Below are 20,285 nucleotides of genomic sequence, written 5' to 3' on the forward strand. Positions count from 1 at the left end.
GAGTACAGGCTTTGGGTGCCGTGCCCTGGGGTGATCACAGTAGGGGCGGAGCTGGCAACAGAGGGCGGGGCACAGTTCCACACCAGCTGCCTTCCTGCCCTTGGACGGCCTGCTCTCCCCTCTCTGCCACCTCCCATCCTGCCCCACTCCTGGCCCGTGCTTGCTCCCTCCAGCTCTCTCTCAGCTTCTCCCTCTCTGCTTCTCTCTTGCTGGCCCTAGGAGGAAGGTGGATGTCAGGTGTGTACGCGCTCCCAGGGCGGCGGGCTGGGTGGGGGTGCTTCACTGGTGGGGGTGGGGCTGCATGCGCTTCCGCCTGCACCCCCTTGGCTGCACCCCCTCCGGCTTCCCCAGCTTCCGTCCTCACACCCTAGAGTTGGACCAGGCTGCACCCCCAGGCTGAGAATGGGGAGGGTCCTCTCATCACCCCTGTCACTCCCCGTCACACCTCTTCCCCATCCACCTCCTGCTCGCTCAGCTCCCCCCGAGTGCCAGCTGCATGCAGGGCCAGCGCTGGGCCCAGGGAGGCCTGGGTGGAGAAGGCCACGTCCTCCTGGGGCCAGAGTATAGCGGGACTGGCCCTAGTCCGGGCCCCGTGGCCGGTGGAGGGCGGGGCTGGGGTCAGCTTGGTCTTTAGGGGGCCGCGCTGTGTGCCCACCTCTGGTGGTGACCAGGGGCTGGGAGACTCAAGCAGGACCTCAAAGGAAGCACAGTGAAGCAGAGGTGCTGGAGTGGGGTGGTAGATGCCAGCACCCCTCACAGAAGGGCAGCTCCTGGGAGGGTGCAGTGCTGGAGGGGTTTACATGCCTTCAGGGCTATGGAAGGGCGAGAAGGTTCTAGAGGGTAGAGTGGGATTGATCCTGGAGCATCCCTGAAGGCCTGGCTAAGGAGGTTGGACATCCCCACCGTCTCCAGTCATTTCTTGCTTGTTCGTGCCTGCCTGCTGTTATGCATGTTGTTCCCTCTGCGTGAAAGGCCCCTTCTCCCATTGGTCTGGCAAACTCCTACTCATCCCTCAAGATCCAGCTCAGAAGTGCCTTCCTTGTGAGGCAAAGGGGGAAAGAGGGGTAGGCATTTTTACCCACGTCTTTTACTCTGCTGCCGTTCCGCCTGCCAGGGCTGTAGTGATGGGGGCGGGGCCATCGCCATATTGATTCCTCATATGGAAGGAGGAAACTGAGGCTCAGAGATGTAAAGGCCCTTGCCCAAGGTCACAGCCACCAAGTAGCAAAGCCAGGATTGGAACTTGGGCAGCAGCTCTCTGTCTTCTTTAAGCTGTTCTCCCAAGGGGAGGGGCCTTTCCCAGCTCCCCCAAACCCCTGCTGTCTGAGTCCCAATGCCACTCTAGTTCTCTCCTGGTTCCAGCTGTTTCCATCTGCCCACCCCCAAACTGGAAACTTGTTGAGGGCCGCTCTTGTGCCTGCCACATTTTGGGGCCCCCCACCCCATGTTCCTCACCCCACTGGGGGTACCCAGGTGGTACTGGAGCACCATTTCTTGTGCCCTGCTTGTGGGCCTGTGCTCACGCTGACCGCTTCAGTTGCGTTGTTTTATTTAAAAGGCACCATAGCCCTGGGAAGTGGAAATGTTTGTTGGCTCCATTTTACAGATGAGGAAACTGAGGCCCAGAGGGGTGAAATGACTTTCTCAAGGTCACACAGCTAGTAGTGGCAGAGCTGGGCGGCGGGGAGGTAGGCATGACCCTGAGCCCTTGGAGGAGGGGCTCTGTGCAGGTGCAGAGGAGCTGGGAGGAGGGAGGGGCCCGAGCTGGGCGGGATGGTGCCTCAGGCTGGAGGAGACTTTGAAGTGCTGGGGAGATCTCAACTGGCAACGATGGGAAGGGCTTCTTAGGGAACTCACAGCTTGAGCAAAGGTGTGGCCAGAGGAAAGTTCTGGAAACTTTGATCCTGCCTCTTTCACTCGTCCTTTGCCAGCCCCTTCCTTTCCTTCTTCCTGCCTTCCAGGATGGGCTGCCAGGAGGGCCGGAAGTGATGGAGATCTGTCCATGGGAAGCCCATGGGGGGCAGTGAGGTGCCCCGATTAGAAAGTGGGGGTGGATCGGGAGCCCTTCCTCATATCACAGCACTCAGCTGCTCCTCTGCCTCAGAAGTCGGGTGATGATGGAGTTGGTGGGGAGCTGGCATTAGAGGAAGAGGAGGGGTAACAGGATCGGGGATGGGACAGGGAAGCATCCCTGTCCTGCTTCCCTTAGTGGAAGATAGGCTACCCACGCGTGAGGTTTCATACCTCACCCTGGGAACACCCCGCATGTCCTTGTACCGTTATTGCTTAAGCTCCATTATTGTGAGCCCCCTGCACCCACCCCACACCCTGCAGGAGTGAGGGACTTTCTGAGTCTAGCCTGTGGCTGGGCTGGGAGTCGGGGAGGGAGAGCTTGAAGCTGAGCCTGTTGGGGCTGGGCCAGGGCTGGCTGGGTTGGAGTCCTCACAGTAGCTGCCTGGAGACCCTGCTCCTTGGATCTCCATGCCACGTGGTCCTGGACCTAGAGCTCTGGCTGCTGTGTGGCCTTGGGTCGGAGGAAGCCCATCTGAGGGGTGACCACCCTAAGCCCCTGTCCTGGTTCTCTAGGAGCCAGAGCCCCTCGGGTCTGACTTTGGGGTGCTTCCCAAACTGCCGTTTCCTCCCACCCCGATTATTCCAGCAGCTTCTCCAGCGGGCACTGACCTCTGCCCCCTTGCCCTGGGCTCTTCGGTTCCACTCCCCACCATGGGGCGAGGGACCTCTTCCTGCCCTCCTCGCACGATCTGCCTCGGCCTCACCCTGCTCTCTCCCCGAGGACCAAGCAGGGGTCCAGGCCTCAAGGCTCGGAAACTTGACTGTCTGAGCTGTGCCCAGCTGCCCTGGCTCGCCTGCAAGCTCCAAATCGCTTCTCTGGTCAGTCCCAACAGCCCACATGAGTTAAATAGAACAATGCAAGCTGTCCTAATTCCCCAGGTTCCAAAGCTGCCACCCTCCCAGTCCACATGCCTGCCTGAATTAGCCACAAGGATTAGGCTCTAAAAAGAGGATCCTGAGGCTCAGAGAGGTGAGGTCAGTAGCCTGAAGTCACACAGCTAGTGACAGCACTTGGGGTGTAAAATCGTAGTTCGGGGACTCCTGGTCCAGTACTTTCTTCTCTGGCCGTGTGAGGGAAGGTGAGGGGTCAGGCAGGGAATGTGTGATTCCCTTCCTTCCCTTCTTCCTCCCTATCTGATGGGACCCAGGCCCCAGGAAAGGTGTGAGATGCAGTAAGTGTGCTCAACATGTTAGGTTAACACCACTGTCACTTCTGAGCTCAGATCAGAGTCCCCACCAGACCGGGCTGATCTGGGAAGCTATGGGGCCCCTCATTGTGAGGGCAGTCCCTGGCCCTCGGCAGAGCCAGCTCACAGCCGTCTGAGGCAGGTTTGAACCTTCCAGACCGTTGGCAGCGGAAGGTGGGGCTTGATATTTCCATTTCACAGGTGGGCACACTGAGGCTCAGATGATCATCACAGATGATCAAGCCACTTCTTGGCTTGATGCTGACTGATTTACACGCTTTGCCTGCAAGGGAGATTTTATGACTATTACCTCCTTTTTATAGAGGTGCTGAGAGGGTAAGGAACTTGCCCAAAGTCACACAGCAAATCCTTATTGGAGACTAACTGAGCTGCGTGCTGGTTTTTAAAGCCGTGTTGAGAGTGGGGAGGGGTACCATAGAGTTGCAGATTTCATTCTTTTTCTTTTTTTAGCCAAACCAAGATACTATCAGCTCATGCACATTGAGCACCTACTGTGTGCCAGGCATAGTGCTGCAATTTTACATCCTCGGAGGGAGGCATGAGTATCCCCATCCTGCAGATGAGGAAACCGAGGTAGGGCCAAGGTCATGCCTGCAATGCTGAGCTGGGCTGGCGCCAGGATGCTTGGACTCTGGCGCTCAGGCTCTTTGAAACCTCTCGAGCTGGGTCCAGGCTGAAGCTGGACCGTGGATCCTTAGTGAGCTTTCCGCACGCCTCCATCCCTGTCCTTGTGAAATAAAACCCCCAAATTGGACTGTGAGCCCAGACTCATACATGGGCTGGTGTCGGGGAGCTGGAGGCTCAGCTGGGCCAGTCTGGGTAATGTCAGCAGGGCTGAACCCCCGCTTCAGGGGCTTCTGGGGCCGTGCTTGGCCAGCCTCTGGGCACATGCTGCTGCCAGCCTTCCATTGTGAGTAGGTGGCTGGGGCCTCTCCCAAGGCCAGCCAGCTTGCAAACTCTGCTTTGTCAATCTGCCGCATTTCGTAGTCTCTGACCTAGACCTTGGCTCAGTCCCCTGCCCCCAGCCCTGCTGCCTCCTCCTCCATCTTCCCCTGGTTTCCCTGAGGGTCTCTGAGTCTGAGGGGCCTGGGGAGGGCACAGGGGTCCAGGGGGCCGGCCAAGACTGGCTGTGGGCACACAGGGGCCCAGGTTCTCACCCTTGCTCTGCTGTGGATTCGCTGTGTGTCTTTGGGCAAATCATCGCCCTTCTCTGTGCCTTAGTTTTCCCCTTGCTGAAGTGAAGGCTTTGGGCTGGAAGATCTCCGCTAGCTTTGGGGAAGTTTCTACCCATTCTGTGCCTCATTTTCACCAACTCTACGAAGAAAGTGCTGGGTTATTCCATCCTGGGTGTTGTGTGTCCTTGGGCTGGCCCCCTAGACATCTCTGAGCCACCTTTTCTTCATCTAGGGGCTGAGGCCTGCCTTTTTTGCAGGGCAGTCTTGAGAGTCAAATAGGACAGACAGTGAGGGGCCCCCCCATCCACTGTGGGTACACACAGAGAGGTAGATGGAGGTCCGGGGCACCTCCAGGCTTCTTTCCTTGAGGTGGGCATCACCACCTTACTCTGGGGCCCCCCGTCTCCTGCCAAGACTCCCATGTGAGCCTGTGCCCCCACCTGAGTGTGCATGCGTGCAATGATTGTATAGCTGAGTCAGCCCCACAGCGCCAATCTCACTCCATCCAGATGGGATTCATACTCTCTGGTCGAGCCTGGGCTCACCTGGCTGACTTTGGGATGCTCACCTATACTCATCTGTTCTCGGAGAGCTCGCCCAGCCCCACTCTCTCCTGGCCTCAACTTCTCCATCTTCAAAATGGGCTGAAGAGCATAGGTGGGGCAGCTCAGAAGAACCTGGAGCCAGGGATCCAGGTTCAAGTCCAGACTGTGGCTGTGGGCAAGGGCCTTTTTCTCTTTGGATCCCGATCATGGGCAGCAGGGGACACATCCATTGGCTGTGTGTCTTCTCAGGGTTGTGATGAGGTCAAAGGCAGCCTTGAGGTGAGAAGCTCAGCAAGGTATCCAGCTCTACAGCTCCCTGTAGGGAAGGATTCCTCCTCATCTGGGAGTTAGGAACCTGGGCCTGGCTGTGTGGCCTTGAGCAGAGGCCCTTGCGTCTCTAGCCTCAGTCTTCCCATCTGTACAGTGGGAATTGGAGGGGGCTGGGCCCTATTTCCCAGGCAGCCCTTCCCATCAGCCTCCCCTCCCTTCCCATCAATCCTCTCCCTGCCTCCATTGATTGCTTTGGATGCGAGGCTCCTGTGGCTGCCGCCTTGTCCCCCCTCCCCTGTCCCCAGCACCGCCTGGCACTCTGCTCTCTCCCTCGCTCTTTCTGCCTCTCTCTCTCTCTCACCACCCCCATCTCTGCCTCTTCTTTCCTGTTGGGCTCTCGCTTTCTCCTCCCTCCTCTGTGTCTCTGGACCCCCGCTCCAGCCAGACCTGGTTCACATTCAGATGGCTGCAAAGGTACTTCTGCCCCTTCCCTGCTCCCCACCAGACCCAGGGGACCCACCCTGCTGGGGGCTTCTCCTGCCCCATCACCCTGTCCCCATCACACTCCCTGCCTCATGGGGAAATCAGTGTAGAAGGGCCCTGGGCACTGGGGCTCTGCCACTTCAGCTCCCTCTGACATGACTCGCTGTGTGACTTTGGGCAAGTCCCAGCCCCCTCTGGCCTCAGTTTCCCCATAGCTGGGTAGGCTGCAGGAGGAGGCCTGTAGTTTTCAGTCATGGAGCCTGGTGGGCGTGACCTGTGATTTGTGACAAAGGCAAGCATTGCTCCAGCTGCAGTGGCAGCTCTGCAGAGAGCGCCTGGATTGTCACCAAGCCCCAAAAGGACCATCCTTTGCCTCCACTCAGGTCTCGCCACTTCCCAGGCTTGGGCTTCAAAATCTCAGGGCTTGGGGAGGTTTTGAAGGTCTGATTCGCCATCCATCTCAGGCAGGAAGCTTCTCCTGTTACAACTTGTTTGCTCCCCAGAGACAGGGAGCTCCCTCCCTAAATCCCAAGGCAGGTGCTTGGCATCTTGAGATGGCTTGGGGTATCTGCAGGGCAGCCGATCACTTCCTGTCTCAGGACTCTGCCCCTGTGAGTTCAGGCCTCATCGTCTGAGTCAGCTTTGGCCAGGAGGTTTCTGGGATAGGGAGGGGAGGAGTCCCAGGCCAGCTCAGCTTGGCAAGGGGTGAGTGGCCTGATCTCCGTGTTCCCTGCACCTCACTCAGCCTCGCGAGCCCCCAGCATAGCACCTCTGAAGACCACACGCCCCGGGGCCCATTGCTGATGGTTTCCTTCTCCTTTGCTCCCTCCCTCTCCCCCTGCTCAGAGAGGGAGACTGGTGGCTGGCCCACTCGCTCAGCACAGGACAGACGGGCTACATCCCCAGCAACTACGTGGCACCCTCTGACTCCATCCAGGCTGAAGAGTGAGTATTGACTCTGGCCTCCTGCTTGCTCACCATCATCGCTACTGGTTCAGAGCTTCTCTCCTGGGCTAGAGTGGAGGGGCTGGCTGCCCCAGCCACATCCCAGGAAGAGGCATGGTGGGTGGGCAGAATCCTGGACCACCAGCACCATCCCCCTCCCTCCCGCCCCAGGTGGTACTTTGGCAAGATCACCAGACGGGAGTCAGAGCGGTTACTGCTCAATGCAGAGAACCCAAGAGGGACCTTCCTAGTGCGAGAAAGCGAGACCACGAAAGGTATGAGTGCTTCTACTGGGAACTGAACCTTTTGTGGGTTATTTGAGCTGGGTATTGAGGAATGAATAGGAGTTTGGTATATGGAGTGGGATGGGAAGAATCCTCCAGCTGGAGAAAAAGCCAGGATCAACGGCAGGGAGGTACATTTGAAGAGCACTGAATTATCTGGGGTGAGCAAAAGATGCCGCAAAAGGTGCAACAAAAGAGGCCAGTCTCTCTGGCCTCAGGTTGCTCAGATAAGGAATGGACACACATTATCAGGAGGCCTGAGGGTCAAAAAGCCAAAGGCTGTTCCCAAGGAGGGTGCTGATGCAATGGCCCTCTCTCTTCCCTCTCCCCAGGGGCCTCAGGGGCTGGACTGGGTACTGGGACCTGGCTTTGCCCTTCTCCCAGTAGTCTTGGCCTCTGTTTCTCTCCTGTCCTTCCCCTCTGCCAGAGAATGATCACCCCCTTTCTCTCTAGCCCCTCTGCAAGTGGGTTGCAGACTCCATCACCATGGCGACGAAGCTCCTGCTCCTGTGGGCCTGGGGCTCAGTGGGAGATGGGAAAGCAGAGTGTCCATGTCACGTGTGTGCATTTATGAGCAGTCATGTGGCTGTGCCTGCCATGTGGGTCCAGGCGTGTGTGTGTGTGCACCTGGGGTGGTGTTGTCTGTGTAATGCTGTGTGGGAGTGAATTGTTGTGGGTTTGTCCTTGTGCCTGGGGGCCTGGAGAGCGTGAGCCTGTGTGAGCATATGGCCACCGGACACAGGCATGTTTGTGGTGTGTGCACACGTGGTCAGGGCTTGGCTTTAGATTTAGTGCTGTGGCTTCTATAGCACATGGCCTGGGCCATCTGCAGAAAGTCATGGTTGTCCAGTGCAGGCTTTAGAGACCCAGCCACAGGTTCTGTGTGTGTCTGAATTGCTGGGTGGGTGACCCGAAGCTAGCTGCCTCTCTGAGCCTCATTTTCCCTTTTTGACACTGGATATTGTAAACCCCACCTGAGGATTGTCCAGAGGTTGTGGGGGCTGAGGGGCCTGGGCTTCTAGAATGATGCCTGTATGCTGTTTACTTAGAAGCGCTTTCTCTGGCCACTGAAGCCTTCTCCCCCACCTCTGGCGCTCAGCCTTTTTCCCTGATGCCACCCCAGGCATCTCTTGGGCTCAGGTTAACAGGCCTGTTGGGCAGAAGGAAACTTTTCAAGCCCAAAGCTTTTCTAGGCTCCAGGGCAACAGGGAGGGGCCACCCGGACTGGCCCAGCTGAGCCTTGGCGCCCTTCAGGCCACGCCCAGTATGTGGTCTCCTGCCCAGGGCAGCCCGGCCTTAGCCAACCACCGGCTCCTGCCTAAGCCTGGAGTCTTCAGGGAGGGGCGGGGCCTGGACACCACTACAGTGGGCAGACCCAGAGAAGAGAGGCAGTTAGGCCAGGGACACACAGCTACCTGGGGCTATTCCTATGAGGCTCCCCACAAACATTTACTGAGCGCCTATTGTGTACCCGGCCTTCTTATATGTGGTCTCACTGAATCTGCCCAGCTGCCTGGGGAGTAGCCTGCTTGTGCAGAGGAGGAAACTAAGGCCCAGAGAGGGCAAGTCACTTGCTTAGGTCACAGAGCTGGGATGCACATCTGGGCTTCACAGGTCAAAGGTGCATGGAAAGATTCCTGAGTCACGTGCCCTTTGTCACTTGATTCTGCCCCAGTGGCCGCCCAGGCGCTGGGTGCTCAGAGACAGGCTGGACCAGACCTGGCTCCGTCTGTGCCTGCCTTCTGTCCCGTGTTGGGTAGGTGTGCTCAGCGCCGCGGCCATGGGCGAGCGAGCGTGGTGGTCACAGCCCCTCTCCGGCCTGTCCTGCAGGCGCCTACTGCCTCTCGGTGTCTGACTTCGACAACGCCAAGGGCCTCAACGTGAAGCACTACAAAATCCGCAAGCTGGACAGCGGAGGCTTCTACATCACCTCCCGCACCCAGTTCAACAGCCTGCAGCAGCTGGTGGCCTACTACTCCAGTGAGTGCCGGCCGGCCTCCGGGCTGCCAGCTGGGCGCAGGGGAGGGAAGGGCCCGGGAGCGGCTGGGAGGTGGGGGTCTCCATCCATACTGCAGACCCTGAGCTGGGGGCTTTGGAGCCAACCAGGTCCAGGACTCCTGTCACCCTGAGGATGAAAGCTCCTGTTCCCCTCCTGCTTCTTCCTTTCCCCTTTTCGCCCTCCTCCCACTCCCCTCCTCCTGTGCCCCTTTTCCCACTCCCCTCCTCCCATGCCCTCCTCCCTGGTTTCCCTCTGCCTTCCCCACCCCCTCCCACCCCTCCGTCCTCCTCCTCCGAAGCTGCCTGATGAGGAGGGGGCTGTCTGGAGAAGTGAGCCGGGAAGGAGGGGGGCATAGACCGGTGTCATTTGTCCCTGCAGCCTTAGGACCGGTTAGAACCGGTTACCAGGAGACGAGGGGGCGTCTAGATTGATCGCAGCAGAGAGGGGGAGAGCGAGTGGCAGGCGGGGAGCTCACAGGCGCAGGTTGTGGGCGCGGGTTAGGCCATGTGTGCAAGGCTGTGGCCAGTCCGTCTGGATGTCCGGGCTGCCTGGGTGGACTCCAGTGGTGTCCTGGCCTGTGTGCTCCCATGGGACAGTCCTGTGGGGACCTGGGTGTCTGGCATGTGGCCACAGCCTTCACGTGTGGCCTTTCCTGAGAGCGCCAGCCCCTTCTCCTCTGTCAGCTGAGCCTCCTGACTCCTCAAGGATCTGCCGCTGTCCACCTCCATCCCTTTGGCCACCGCTGTATTTATTCTGAACCCGGTTCCCCCAGATCAAAACCCTCCAGGGGTTGGTTACCTTGGAATTTTAGGAGAAAGACCCCCATGTGGCGTCAGGTTTTGGGTGGTCTAAACCCAACTGGCCTCCATGCCTTACGTGGGGCCCTCCTTCCCCTACTCACTCCTTGGCAGCCCTCCCCACCCACCTCGACCTCCGTTCAGCTCCTCCAACCCACTGGCTTGTTCCTGCCTCAGGGCCTTTGCACATGGATGAGGCAGTGTGCCCTCTACCCAGAGGGCTGTTCCCTAGTTGACCACTCACCCTCCTGCAAATACAAGCCCAGGTGCCACCTCTTCCAGGAAGCCTCCCAGAATTCCACCCAACCCACCTGCTATTGCATGTACAGCTCTCCTCTGTCACACTTGTGGTCCTGGGAGGTGATATGGGAAAGTTGGGTGCCCCCCTGGACTGGGGGCTCCATGAGGGCAGGCTTCCACTGGCTCCCTGGCACCCCCTTAAAGTCAGATGAATGAACGAATGACTCGGGGAGCAGATGCATGAGGCACTGTGGGCCCGTGTTGGGGGCAGTGCATACACACAGGTATGGACGCCTGGCCTTGAGGGTGTCCTGTGTGGCCCTGAAGCCTGTGTGCATGCAGTGTGTGAGTCTACGCACACACACACACACACACACACCGTGGGACACGGTGACCCTGCGTGGATGCCAGGCCTGAACTCCATTGCCCTGTCTCTGTCTTCAGAACACGCTGACGGCCTCTGCCACCGCCTCACCACTGTGTGCCCCACGTCCAAGCCGCAGACTCAAGGCTTGGCCAAAGATGCCTGGGAGATCCCCCGGGAGTCGCTGCGGCTGGAGGTCAAGCTGGGCCAGGGCTGCTTCGGAGAGGTGTGGATGGGTAAGGCCATGCCCCCGGCTCTCCCGCCCCTGCTTTGTCCCCCTTTGAAAACCAGGCAGATGTCTGTCCCATGTGGCTTCTCCAGGCCCCATGAGTCCCCCAACCTTTGCTTCCATGATCTTATAACCTCTGTGAACTGTGGGTCCTACTCTCAACGTGGAACTCCTCCAGTGGTGGGCAGTAGCAAGCTAGGGCCCCAGCAAGCCATGCCTCCAGCTGCCGTGGTACCCGTTTTCTGAGAACTGCTTGGGGCTGGGCATCGTGATTCCCCAGTGACATGCCCTGTGGTCTGGGCCGGGTGGCTTCCCTCTGAGCCTTGATCTTCCCACCTGTAAAATGGGGCTGGCGGGGGCGGGGGGTAATAGGACCCCCTGGGGGATTGAGAGAATGCTTGCCCTACACGTGTCCCCACGTTAACTTCAGCCGTGGGAAGAGAAACCTCAGCTCCTAGATGGAGCTCCGGGAGGTGCAGTCTAGAGGGTTCCTGGCCTGTTAACGATCTCCTGTTTCACTCTGGAGAAATGGCCAAACTGTCCTTGAAAACAAACGCCGTGCAGCCCTGACAAAACCCAGGCCCCCTTCTGCTGACTGGTCTCTGCGGACACGTGTCGCAGAGGTTGTGGTGAGGGAGGCCTGGCTGTTGTGAGCCCGCATATCCCATGGGGAGATGACCGTGTGCAGTTTTCAAGGCGGTTCCATCTGAGCTCTGGTGTATCACTGCCTCCACTTCCTTCCCATGAGGAAGAGATGATGGAGGAGAGCAGAGGGGCTTCCTGGGAGGCTCAATGCAGGGACAGGGGCCTACAGGCTGGAGGTCAGGCCAGGTCAGGAAAGAGGAGCTGCTGGCTTTGAGCTGGGGAGAGGGGATGGAGATGCAAAGCACACGCACAAAGAGAGGAACTGATGGGACTTCCCTGGCAGTCCAGTGGCTGAGATTCCATGCTCCCAATGCATGGGCCCAGGTTCAGTCCTTAGTCAGGTAACTAGATCCCGCAAGCCACAACTAAGAGTTCACATGCTTCAACAAATATCAAAGATCCCGTGTGCCAAAACTAAGATCTAGTGGTCAAATGCATAAATAAATCTTAAAAAAAGAGAACCCGAGCAAAACGGAGATAGCATCCGCCATTCTGGTGGCTGCAAAACTCATTCCTGGTTTAGCTGTGCGGTGAAATCAGTGGAGGAGGCTCTCGCTCCTCCCTGGATGATCCAGACAGACTTATGAAGAGCCTGGTACATATCTCCAGAGGGCCTGTGCTGGAGGACTGCAGACATGGGCCTGAGCCCCAACCCACAGATGGAGGCCCAGAGATAGTGAGGCATGGGCCAAGGCCACTCATCAAAGGATCCTCAGGCCTGGCTGGGACCAAACAGGGATTAAACACACTGGTTTAAAACATAGCTTTCCCCGAGGCATCACAGTTTGAAAAACCAGATAATAAAATGACAGCTGCAGCTGTTAACTGGGTGCTCCCAGTGGGCTTAGCAGCCCTGGCAGCCCCATAGATGGATTATAGCATCCCCATTTTCCAGATGAGAAAATCGAGGTTTAGAGGGGCACTGACTCACCTGTGGTCTCACTGCTGACAGTGGGCAGAGGTGGGAGCCAAACTCCTGCCAGTCTGACCTCTGAGTCTTTGTACTTGGTGTAAGGCTTTAATTAATTTTTGGCGAGTGTGGCTTGAGACAGCTTCTTGTTCTGGGGCCTTGTTCTGAGGCCAGCTCTGTCTCACCCCCATCCCCCACCAGTGCACACGCACCAGCTGTGAACACCTAGGCCACCTTTCAGTGTGTCACCCAGAAGGAACATGACCACCCCGAGGAGGGCAGTTGAATTGACGAATGTGCTGCTTTTGGGGACATTTCTAATCATAAGAGTCCTAAGAACAGCTACTGTTTCTTGAGCGTGCCCTGTGAGGAGTGTTCTGCCCATTTTGCTGATGGTGACACTGAGGCTCAGAAAGAGGCTGGGCTTGTCACCTGGCCTGGGAGGTCAGAGCTGACATTGGTACCCAGACAGGCAGATCCTGCATCCCTGTGAGATGGGAATGGGGGTCCTCCCCTGAGGCAACCTGCACACCTGTCCACACAGGTACCTGGAACGGCACCACCAGGGTGGCCATCAAAACCCTGAAGCCTGGTACGATGTCTCCGGAGGCCTTCCTGCAGGAGGCCCAGGTTATGAAGAAACTGAGGCATGAAAAACTCGTGCAGCTGTACGCCGTGGTGTCCGAAGAGCCCATCTACATTGTCACGGAGTACATGAGCAAGGGTGAGGGAAGCCGGGAGGGCCCTGGTGGGGGTCCTTGCAACAGGGCAGGTGGGACGCGCTTCACTTCCCACCACATCTAGAATGAGTGTGTGCCTTTATTTTTTAAAATTTTTATTTATTTATTTATAACATCAAAAACATTTTGTGTTGGGGATGAGCAATGTTGTGACAGTTTCAGGTGAAAGGCAAAGAGATTCAGTCATACGTATGCATGTATCCCTTCTGCCCCGGGCCTCCCTCCCTTGAGCTCTCCCATTCACCTGGTTCCAGGCTGGCACATAACATTGAGCAGAGTACCCTGTTCTATCCAATAGGTCTTTGTCGGTTATCCATCTAAAATATAGCAGTGTGTACATGTCCTTCCCAAAGTCCCTAACTGTCCCTCTCCCCCAGCAACCATAAGTTCGTTTTCTAGGTCTGTGAGTTAGAGTGCATGCCTTTAAAGGTGAAATGCATGAAAAGAATCAACTTCCCACATCCATGGAACATTAAACTGCAGGTTGCCTTTCTCGGTTCATTTTGTTTTTAGTGATGTCCCACAATGCATCAGTGTCCCCCTGTCTGCTGCTTTTGTAAAGCTGTTTGCCATTTCTAGGGCTGGAAGGAAAATTCCCTGAATCCTCCAAGCTGAGCCACACCTGGGTCAAGTTCCTGGCTTGACTTTTACTTAGTTTTGAAAATAATTATTTTTCAAAATTCCACTTTTGGAGGTATAACTTACATATGATAAAATACACCCTGGTGGTTCAGTGGGTAAGACTTTGCCTTCCAATGCAGAACATGTAGGTTCGATCCCTTGTCAGGGAGCTAAAATCCCACATGCCTCATGGCCAAAAAACCAAAACATAAAACAGAAGCAATATTGTAATAAATTCAATAAAGATTTTAAAAATAGTCCACGTTAAAAAAAACCTTTGGAAAAAAAACACCCATTTAAAATGTACAGTTCAGTGAGTTTTAATGAATGGATATGCTGTGTATCTCTTAGCATAGTTGAGATAAATATCTCCATCACCCCAGAAAACACCTTTGTATTCCTTTGCAGATAGTATGCTACAGTCCCAAACCCATACAGCCGCTGATGTGCTTTCTGTCTTCATAGATTTCTTTCTTCTAGAACTTCATATATGAAATCTTTTACATCCACGGGTTTTCTTTCTTGTGTATTATCGGTAGTTTCTTCCTTTTTGATTGCTTAGTAGTATTCCATTATAGTATAGCTGTGCCATTATAGTATGGCTGTACAACAGTTCTGTTCTCCTAGAGGTGAACGTTTGGTTGTTTCCCATCCTGCTTGCCTTTTGAGTGACAAACACAGACTTTATTCAGAGATAGGTTTACATAAAATCTGCTGTATGGTTAAAGCAAGACTGGCTTGCCCCAGTGGACAAGATCTGGGAATCACTGCTTCCTGGCTCAGGGAGGACAGAGTGGGAGCTAGAGCTGCTTTCTCTCTGCCCAGGGAGTTTGCTGGACTTTCTCAAGGGGGAGACAGGCAAGTACCTGCGGCTGCCTCAGCTGGTGGACATGGCTGCACAGGTGAGTCAGCCCCTCCCACCTCCTACATCTGGCCTTGAGCTCTCCCGCCCACCTGGCTCTGCCACATCTGGCCTCTTGAGTGCCCTCTCCAAGAAACTTGCCTTGATTGCCCCCACCCTCACTGATCTCATCCTATGTATTACTGGGACCACTTACAGATGCTGTGAGTGGTGGTTCTGGGCAGAAGAAAGAGCCCTTACCTGGGCATCAGGAGTCACTGACTTGCTATGGGACCTCAGACCTCAGTTTTCTTCTCTGTCAAGTGTCAGTACACTCAACAAACGTGTATTAGTACTTGCTTGTTGCAGGCAGTGCTCAACAGCCACTTAATCAGAGGAGGTAGGATGGCTATTATTCCATTTGACAGATGAGAAAACTGAGGCTCAGAAAGGGAACTTGGGACAACTGGCAGGATCTGGTTCTCATCTGTGTCTCTGGGAGCGTCTGGGGTCTCTTTTTCATGGTCATCCCACTTCCCTGGTTGCATCTTGTCTTGTGCCTCCCCTTTGTCCTATGCTCCCTCCTTAGGCCAGGCACTGGTTCCGCTTTTTGTGCCAACAGGGTTTACTGTAAACTGGTTTCATTGCCTGAAAAACTGGGAAGGGCAGGGCATTTGGTTGGTTGTCCACTCCTGGGGATGACCCCATCCCTGGGGATGTGCCCTGTGATCTGGGAAGGGCACAGGGTGGCCTCTGAATCAGACTCCCGGGTTCTGCCTGCAGATCGCCTCAGGCATGGCTTATGTGGAACGGATGAACTATGTCCACCGAGACCTCCGGGCTGCCAACATCCTGGTTGGAGAGAGCCTCGTATGCAAAGTGGCTGACTTCGGGCTGGCTCGACTCATTGAAGACAACGAATACACAGCCCGGCAAGGTGGGCAGGCTCCCAGCCGATGCTATGTGGCCGTTGGGAGTCACACCCCTCCTCTGAGCCTCAGTTTCTTCCTCTGTCAAGTGGGGACCAGAATGGTGCCCGACAGAGAGGTAGTGATGTTCTCCTGAGCTCCCCCGACCGTTCTTGTTCCTACAGGTGCCAAATTCCCCATCAAGTGGACAGCTCCGGAAGCTGCCCTCTATGGCCGGTTCACCATCAAATCAGACGTGTGGTCCTTTGGGATCCTGCTGACGGAGCTCACAACAAAGGGACGGGTGCCCTACCCTGGTAAGAGAACTCCCCGCCGCCCATCTTTAGTCCTTCTGCCCCTGCCCTGGTGACCCCCCTGCTCAGGAGATCTTGGGCATGTAAAAGCCCCTCCTGGGCTTCAGTTTCCCCGTCTGCATAACAAGGAGGTGACCCTCTGATCCTAGGCTCTGTCATTGTTCAGGGCTCCCAGGCTTGGGGAGGGCCTTACCTATGGTCACAGCCACCCTGCCCCTAAGCAGGAACCCCTCTTTGTTGTCCCCATCAACGTCCCTCTGCTCCACTTGCCTCCCCTAGCGCCTCACGCCTCCCTCTGCCCGCAGGGATGGTGAACCGGGAGGTGCTGGACCAGGTGGAGCGGGGCTACCGGATGCCCTGCCCTCCTGAGTGTCCCGAGTCATTGCATGACCTGATGTGCCAGTGCTGGCGGAAGGACCCGGAGGAACGGCCCACCTTCGAGTACCTGCAGGCCTTCCTGGAGGACTATTTCACGTCCACCGAGCCCCAGTACCAGCCCGGAGAGAACCTATAGGGCGGGGCTACCGGGCCAGACTGCCTTCTCGGCTTGGATCCTGGGCGGGGTGGCCCCTGATGCGGGGTCTTGCCTGCCTCTGCCTGCCCGCGTTCCGTGGAATTGCCAGTGACGAGGCCCCGCCCTCTTCCGTGGTGGGGCGGGGCTTGGGGGCGCCATGGCGGCGGGGCCTAAGGCTGCTGTCCTGGCTCCGCCCACAAACACGCCCCCTCCCTGCGTTCTCTCTTGGAGCTCTGGATGTCTCAGCGGGAGACCCTGGGAAGAAAGGCTGAGGCTGAGGGTGCCCTTTTCTTAGTCTCAGCCCACCCCGTGCACTGGCTCCTTGCCAGTTCCACGCCACCCCAGGTCTGTCTGCAGAGCTGGCCAAAGAGCCTTTCCAAAGAGGAGTGATGGGCCCCTGGCCCCCGGCCTGCCTGCCGCCCTGGCCCATCCGTCCGTTTCTGAATCGCCTGTTTGCGGAAGGCTCCTGGGTCCAGCCCTCTCTGCTGGTGGCTCCCAGGCTGGTGAGGCCTAGCCTGACTTGATGATCGTGGGTGGGGCTGGACACCGTCCTCAAACCCTGCCCTTCTTAGGCTTGAGGAATCCTCAGAGATCATCAGTTCCTTGTCCTCGTATTACCTATGGGGACACTGAGTCCAGAGAGAGGATGTGACTTGCCCGAGGCAGCAGAGCACTTCAGGGTTGAGGTGGAACTGGAACCCGGTGCTCCCTCTGTCTTCCTCAGGAACCATTGCAATTGTCCTTGGAGGCATTGTGGACAGACTGGGGTAGCCCAGGGGACAAGGGGCCTGAGAATGGCTCAGAGATAGCAGACAGAGTCCTGTTGCCACTGCTCGCTCAGTGGGGCTATTGTCGGGGGAGAAAGTGGAGGTGGATGTGGGGCTGAGCTAGAAATGAAGGGTATAAGGATAGGGAAGCAGGTTTTAATCAGAATGTGGGTGGTTTTTTATCTTTGGCGCTAGCCAATCATGAAAAGGAGCTCACAGGCTCTGGAGGCAATCAAGCAGAAGTAGAAGGAAGATCCAAGTGTTTGTGAGACCCTGGCCTCAGGACGGAACCCCAGGTCCTCCTTCCCCCAGTTTGTCCTGTGTTGTTTCAATGCCTGGCCCCTGCTCTCCTCTCCAAGTTGGCACCCTTAACTCACGAGTAGGGGAGGGAGTGCGTAGGCTGGGGTGAGAGAGGACAGATTGTCTATTGCCACATACCAGGACTGGCTGTGTGACCTCAGGCAGCCCCTGCTGCTTCTCTGGGCTTCAGTGTCTGCCTCCATATGTGGCCATGGCCTCTGCAACTACTCCACTCCTGTCCAGACCTTATGGCCTGGCATCACGTGGTGAGTCCAGCCCGTGGCATCAAGAGACCGTGTTTTGGCCCTTGGGCTATGTGGTGGCTTCTCCCTGGGCCTCATCCTGCCCTTCTTAAATGGGGCAGCTGACAGTTTTGTAGGCATTCTGCCAAGGGCCCCTGTGTGTGTGTATGTGTGTGTGTACACGTGTGTGTTCCTCCTCCATGTGTGTCCATATTTAACATGTAAAAATGTCCCCTACTCTGTCCCCCAGCCATGTACATTTCACCCCCTGCCCCTCATCATAGCAATAACGTTCCTGCTGCCAGGGGTTCTTGAGCCAGCCAGGCCCTGCCAGTGGGGAAGGAGGCCAAGTGGTGCCTGCCTATGAAATTTCAATTTTTCCTTTCATACATGTGTATTACCCAAGTCTTCTCCTGTCTGTCCCAGTCAAAATCTGGGTTCACTCCAGCGTGCTCTCAAATCCCCTTCCAACTGCCCAGCGCCCTTTGTATAAGGTATCCTAATACTGTCCTTTTTTTTTTTTTTTTTTTTTAAGCGAACAGTGTTTTGTAGATTTCAGATGACTATGCAGAGGCCTAGGGGACCCCCGGCTCTGGGCAGGGCCAGGGGGTCCCGCATTCCATGGCCCAGGCCTGGGGTGGGGGAGGGGGGAATTTGGAATTGGTTGTAAATACTTTGCATATTGTCTGATTAAACACAAACAGACCTCAGAGTTTGGCCAGTGGTTTCTTGAGTATCTCTTGTGTGCTGGAGCGTGACAGGGGGTGGGATGGGAGGACAGGCTGTGTCAGAGGAGCCTTTGTGCAGGCAGCACCGGTGGCTGGACGGCTTCAGGTCAGGGAGGGACATAATCAGATTGGAGACCTCTGGAGTGTGGCTGTGTGTGAACATCTGTTCCTGTGTTTGGGGAGTGACCATGCCTGGCAGCAACCTTGCTTGTGTCTGGGTGAAGCCCAGGACTCTCCAAGTGTGAGCAGTTGAGGACTCAGATGAATCCCAGGGACGGGGGAGCCCGGTTGGCTACTGTCTATTGGGTCGCACAGGGTCAGACACGACTGAAGTGACTTAGCAGTAGCAGTAGCATGCCCTGGGTGGATGGTGGCAGTTGACACTCGGGGCCCTATGGGGCTGTCATGCCCTTGTGGAGTTGTGGATGTCCCCAGGGGGAGCTGTGGCTGTGTGTGTGCTGTGTGTTTCCCAGGAGTGCCTGGGAGGGTGGGGGTGGTGAGACTGGGTCAGCAAAAGCCCTGGGTATTCTGGAGAAAACTCCAAAGACTCCTCCTTTGTTCCCTTGTCCCCTCCACCAGGGCACACGGCCCCGGGAAATTCATTTGCAACAGTCTATAGGAAGAAATGTATTTTTTATCAGATCACACACCTATCCATGTGAGTTACCTCTGGCCTAATGACACTGTTTAATCTGTTTAATTAAAAACAGATTTCAAAATTGGGATGTTTCTCTGTTTGCTGTTATGTTCACAAGCCAAACACCACAATGTCCAGATCTGAATGGACATCTGGAGATTCCATGGGTGTGCATGTGTCTTGGAAGCAGAGGTAGGAGCATGGGAGTGAGTGTGCGCTCCTGGGAGTGTCTTTGTGCTCACGTGGGTACACCTGTGGGCCTGTGTGCTCATGAACGCCTGTGGTGGTGTGTGGACATGTGTCCAGGTGGCCTGTGAGTCTGGGCTCCTGGGGTTGTGTGCGCAAATGTGTGAACCTGCTTTTTTCCAGCTGTGAGGATGTGATTTGTGAGTACTGCGTGGATACCACTTCAGGAGGTTCTGCCTCAATCTGTGGGCTACTGGGGCCAGGACCCCGAATTGAATGACGGGGCTTCTCTTGTCTGCACTGTGCATCGTGTGTGTTCACATGGATGCTTGTGGGCTCAGGACGTGCACAGAATGCCAGCCGCTTGGCCAGGGCCCACACACACGGTTGGCGGGGCGGGGTGCAGGGACACATGCGATCAGCCTGGGATGCGCCCCAGCCCCTGGCGGGGACAAAGCGCCTGTCCTCGGCATCCTCAGCGGGATGAGGGTCGGGAGTGCGCCTGCGCAGCTCGGCGCAGGGCGGAGGGTTGAACCCTGGAGAAGACCCAGCCCCTATTCTCTCCATGCGATTCAGTGGCCTGTGTTTCTTTATCTTCGTCTCTCCAGCTCTCTCTCTGGCTGTCTTGACAGTTTTCTGTGCTTCTTTTCCTTCCTTAGCCCCTCCCCCTCCCCCCACACCACCACGCTCTCTTCGTGTTTTTCTGTGTGTCCCCGTGCGCTCCTGATTGTCTGTCTGTGTGTCTGTATGTGTCTGTCTCTCCCTGCTGCTAGTTTCTCTTTTTCTCTGTGCCTCACGGCCATCTCTATTCTTCTAGTCTCTCTGTGTGTGTTTCTGTCTCAGATTTTTTTTTTTTAACCAATCTCTCAAAGCCTCTGCTTCTTCCCCAAGCCCTCCCGCCACCCGGTGCCTCTGTCCAGGCTGTTTCCACCACTGAGAATGCCCTTTCTTGCCTCTCTGCCACCTGGCAAACTCCTATTCATCCTTCAAAACATGTCTCGGAGGCCACAAGTCACCTCTGGAAGCTCTCTTTAACGCCCCTGGAACTTGCAGAGGTTGTCATAGTGGTTCACACAACTCTCTCAAGAGAATGAAAACAGGGTTGGGGAAATTCTGGCTGAGGCACCCAAATGTGGCCCACAGAGGTGCCATCTGCTCAGGGAAGGGAGGCAGAGGCTCAGCCTGTCTCTCCCACCTATCGCTGGTTCCTTCTCTGGTTTTGACTTTCACTCTAGGCTTCTGTTCAATTTGCTTTTTCTCTACCCTTCGAGAGAGACAGTGAAAAGGCTCGTGACGCCCACTCCGCTGGCCGCCGTCTCC

General features: G+C 56.3%; 1 protein-coding gene across 7 annotated transcripts in view; it reads left to right on the plus strand.

Moving 5' to 3' along the window:
- The window catches only part of SRC (SRC proto-oncogene, non-receptor tyrosine kinase), a 54,915-nt gene extending 36,791 nt beyond the window's left edge, over positions 1–18,124 (plus strand). For 5 of the 7 annotated variants that reach the window (XM_070801644.1, XM_070801643.1, XM_070801642.1 and 2 more), the window contains 11 exons: positions 220–237; positions 5,713–5,745; positions 6,601–6,699; positions 6,871–6,974; positions 8,814–8,963; positions 10,464–10,619; positions 12,712–12,891; positions 14,354–14,430; positions 15,153–15,306; positions 15,463–15,594; positions 15,897–18,124. In XM_070801644.1, the coding sequence (XP_070657745.1) occupies positions 220–237; positions 5,713–5,745; positions 6,601–6,699; positions 6,871–6,974; positions 8,814–8,963; positions 10,464–10,619; positions 12,712–12,891; positions 14,354–14,430; positions 15,153–15,306; positions 15,463–15,594; positions 15,897–16,105 (1,312 nt within the window). In that variant the 3' untranslated portion in view covers positions 16,106–18,124. The remainder of the gene's footprint in view (positions 1–219; positions 238–5,712; positions 5,746–6,600; positions 6,700–6,870; positions 6,975–8,813; positions 8,964–10,463; positions 10,620–12,711; positions 12,892–14,353; positions 14,431–15,152; positions 15,307–15,462; positions 15,595–15,896) is intronic. The other 2 variants (XM_070801647.1, XM_019972386.2) reach the window with 2 other exon arrangements.
- The last annotated feature ends 2,161 nt before the right edge of the window (positions 18,125–20,285 follow it).

Source organism: Bos indicus, chromosome 13 (genome assembly GCF_029378745.1).
Source record: "Bos indicus isolate NIAB-ARS_2022 breed Sahiwal x Tharparkar chromosome 13, NIAB-ARS_B.indTharparkar_mat_pri_1.0, whole genome shotgun sequence".
In the NCBI taxonomy this organism is placed as follows: domain Eukaryota; kingdom Metazoa; phylum Chordata; class Mammalia; order Artiodactyla; family Bovidae; genus Bos; species Bos indicus.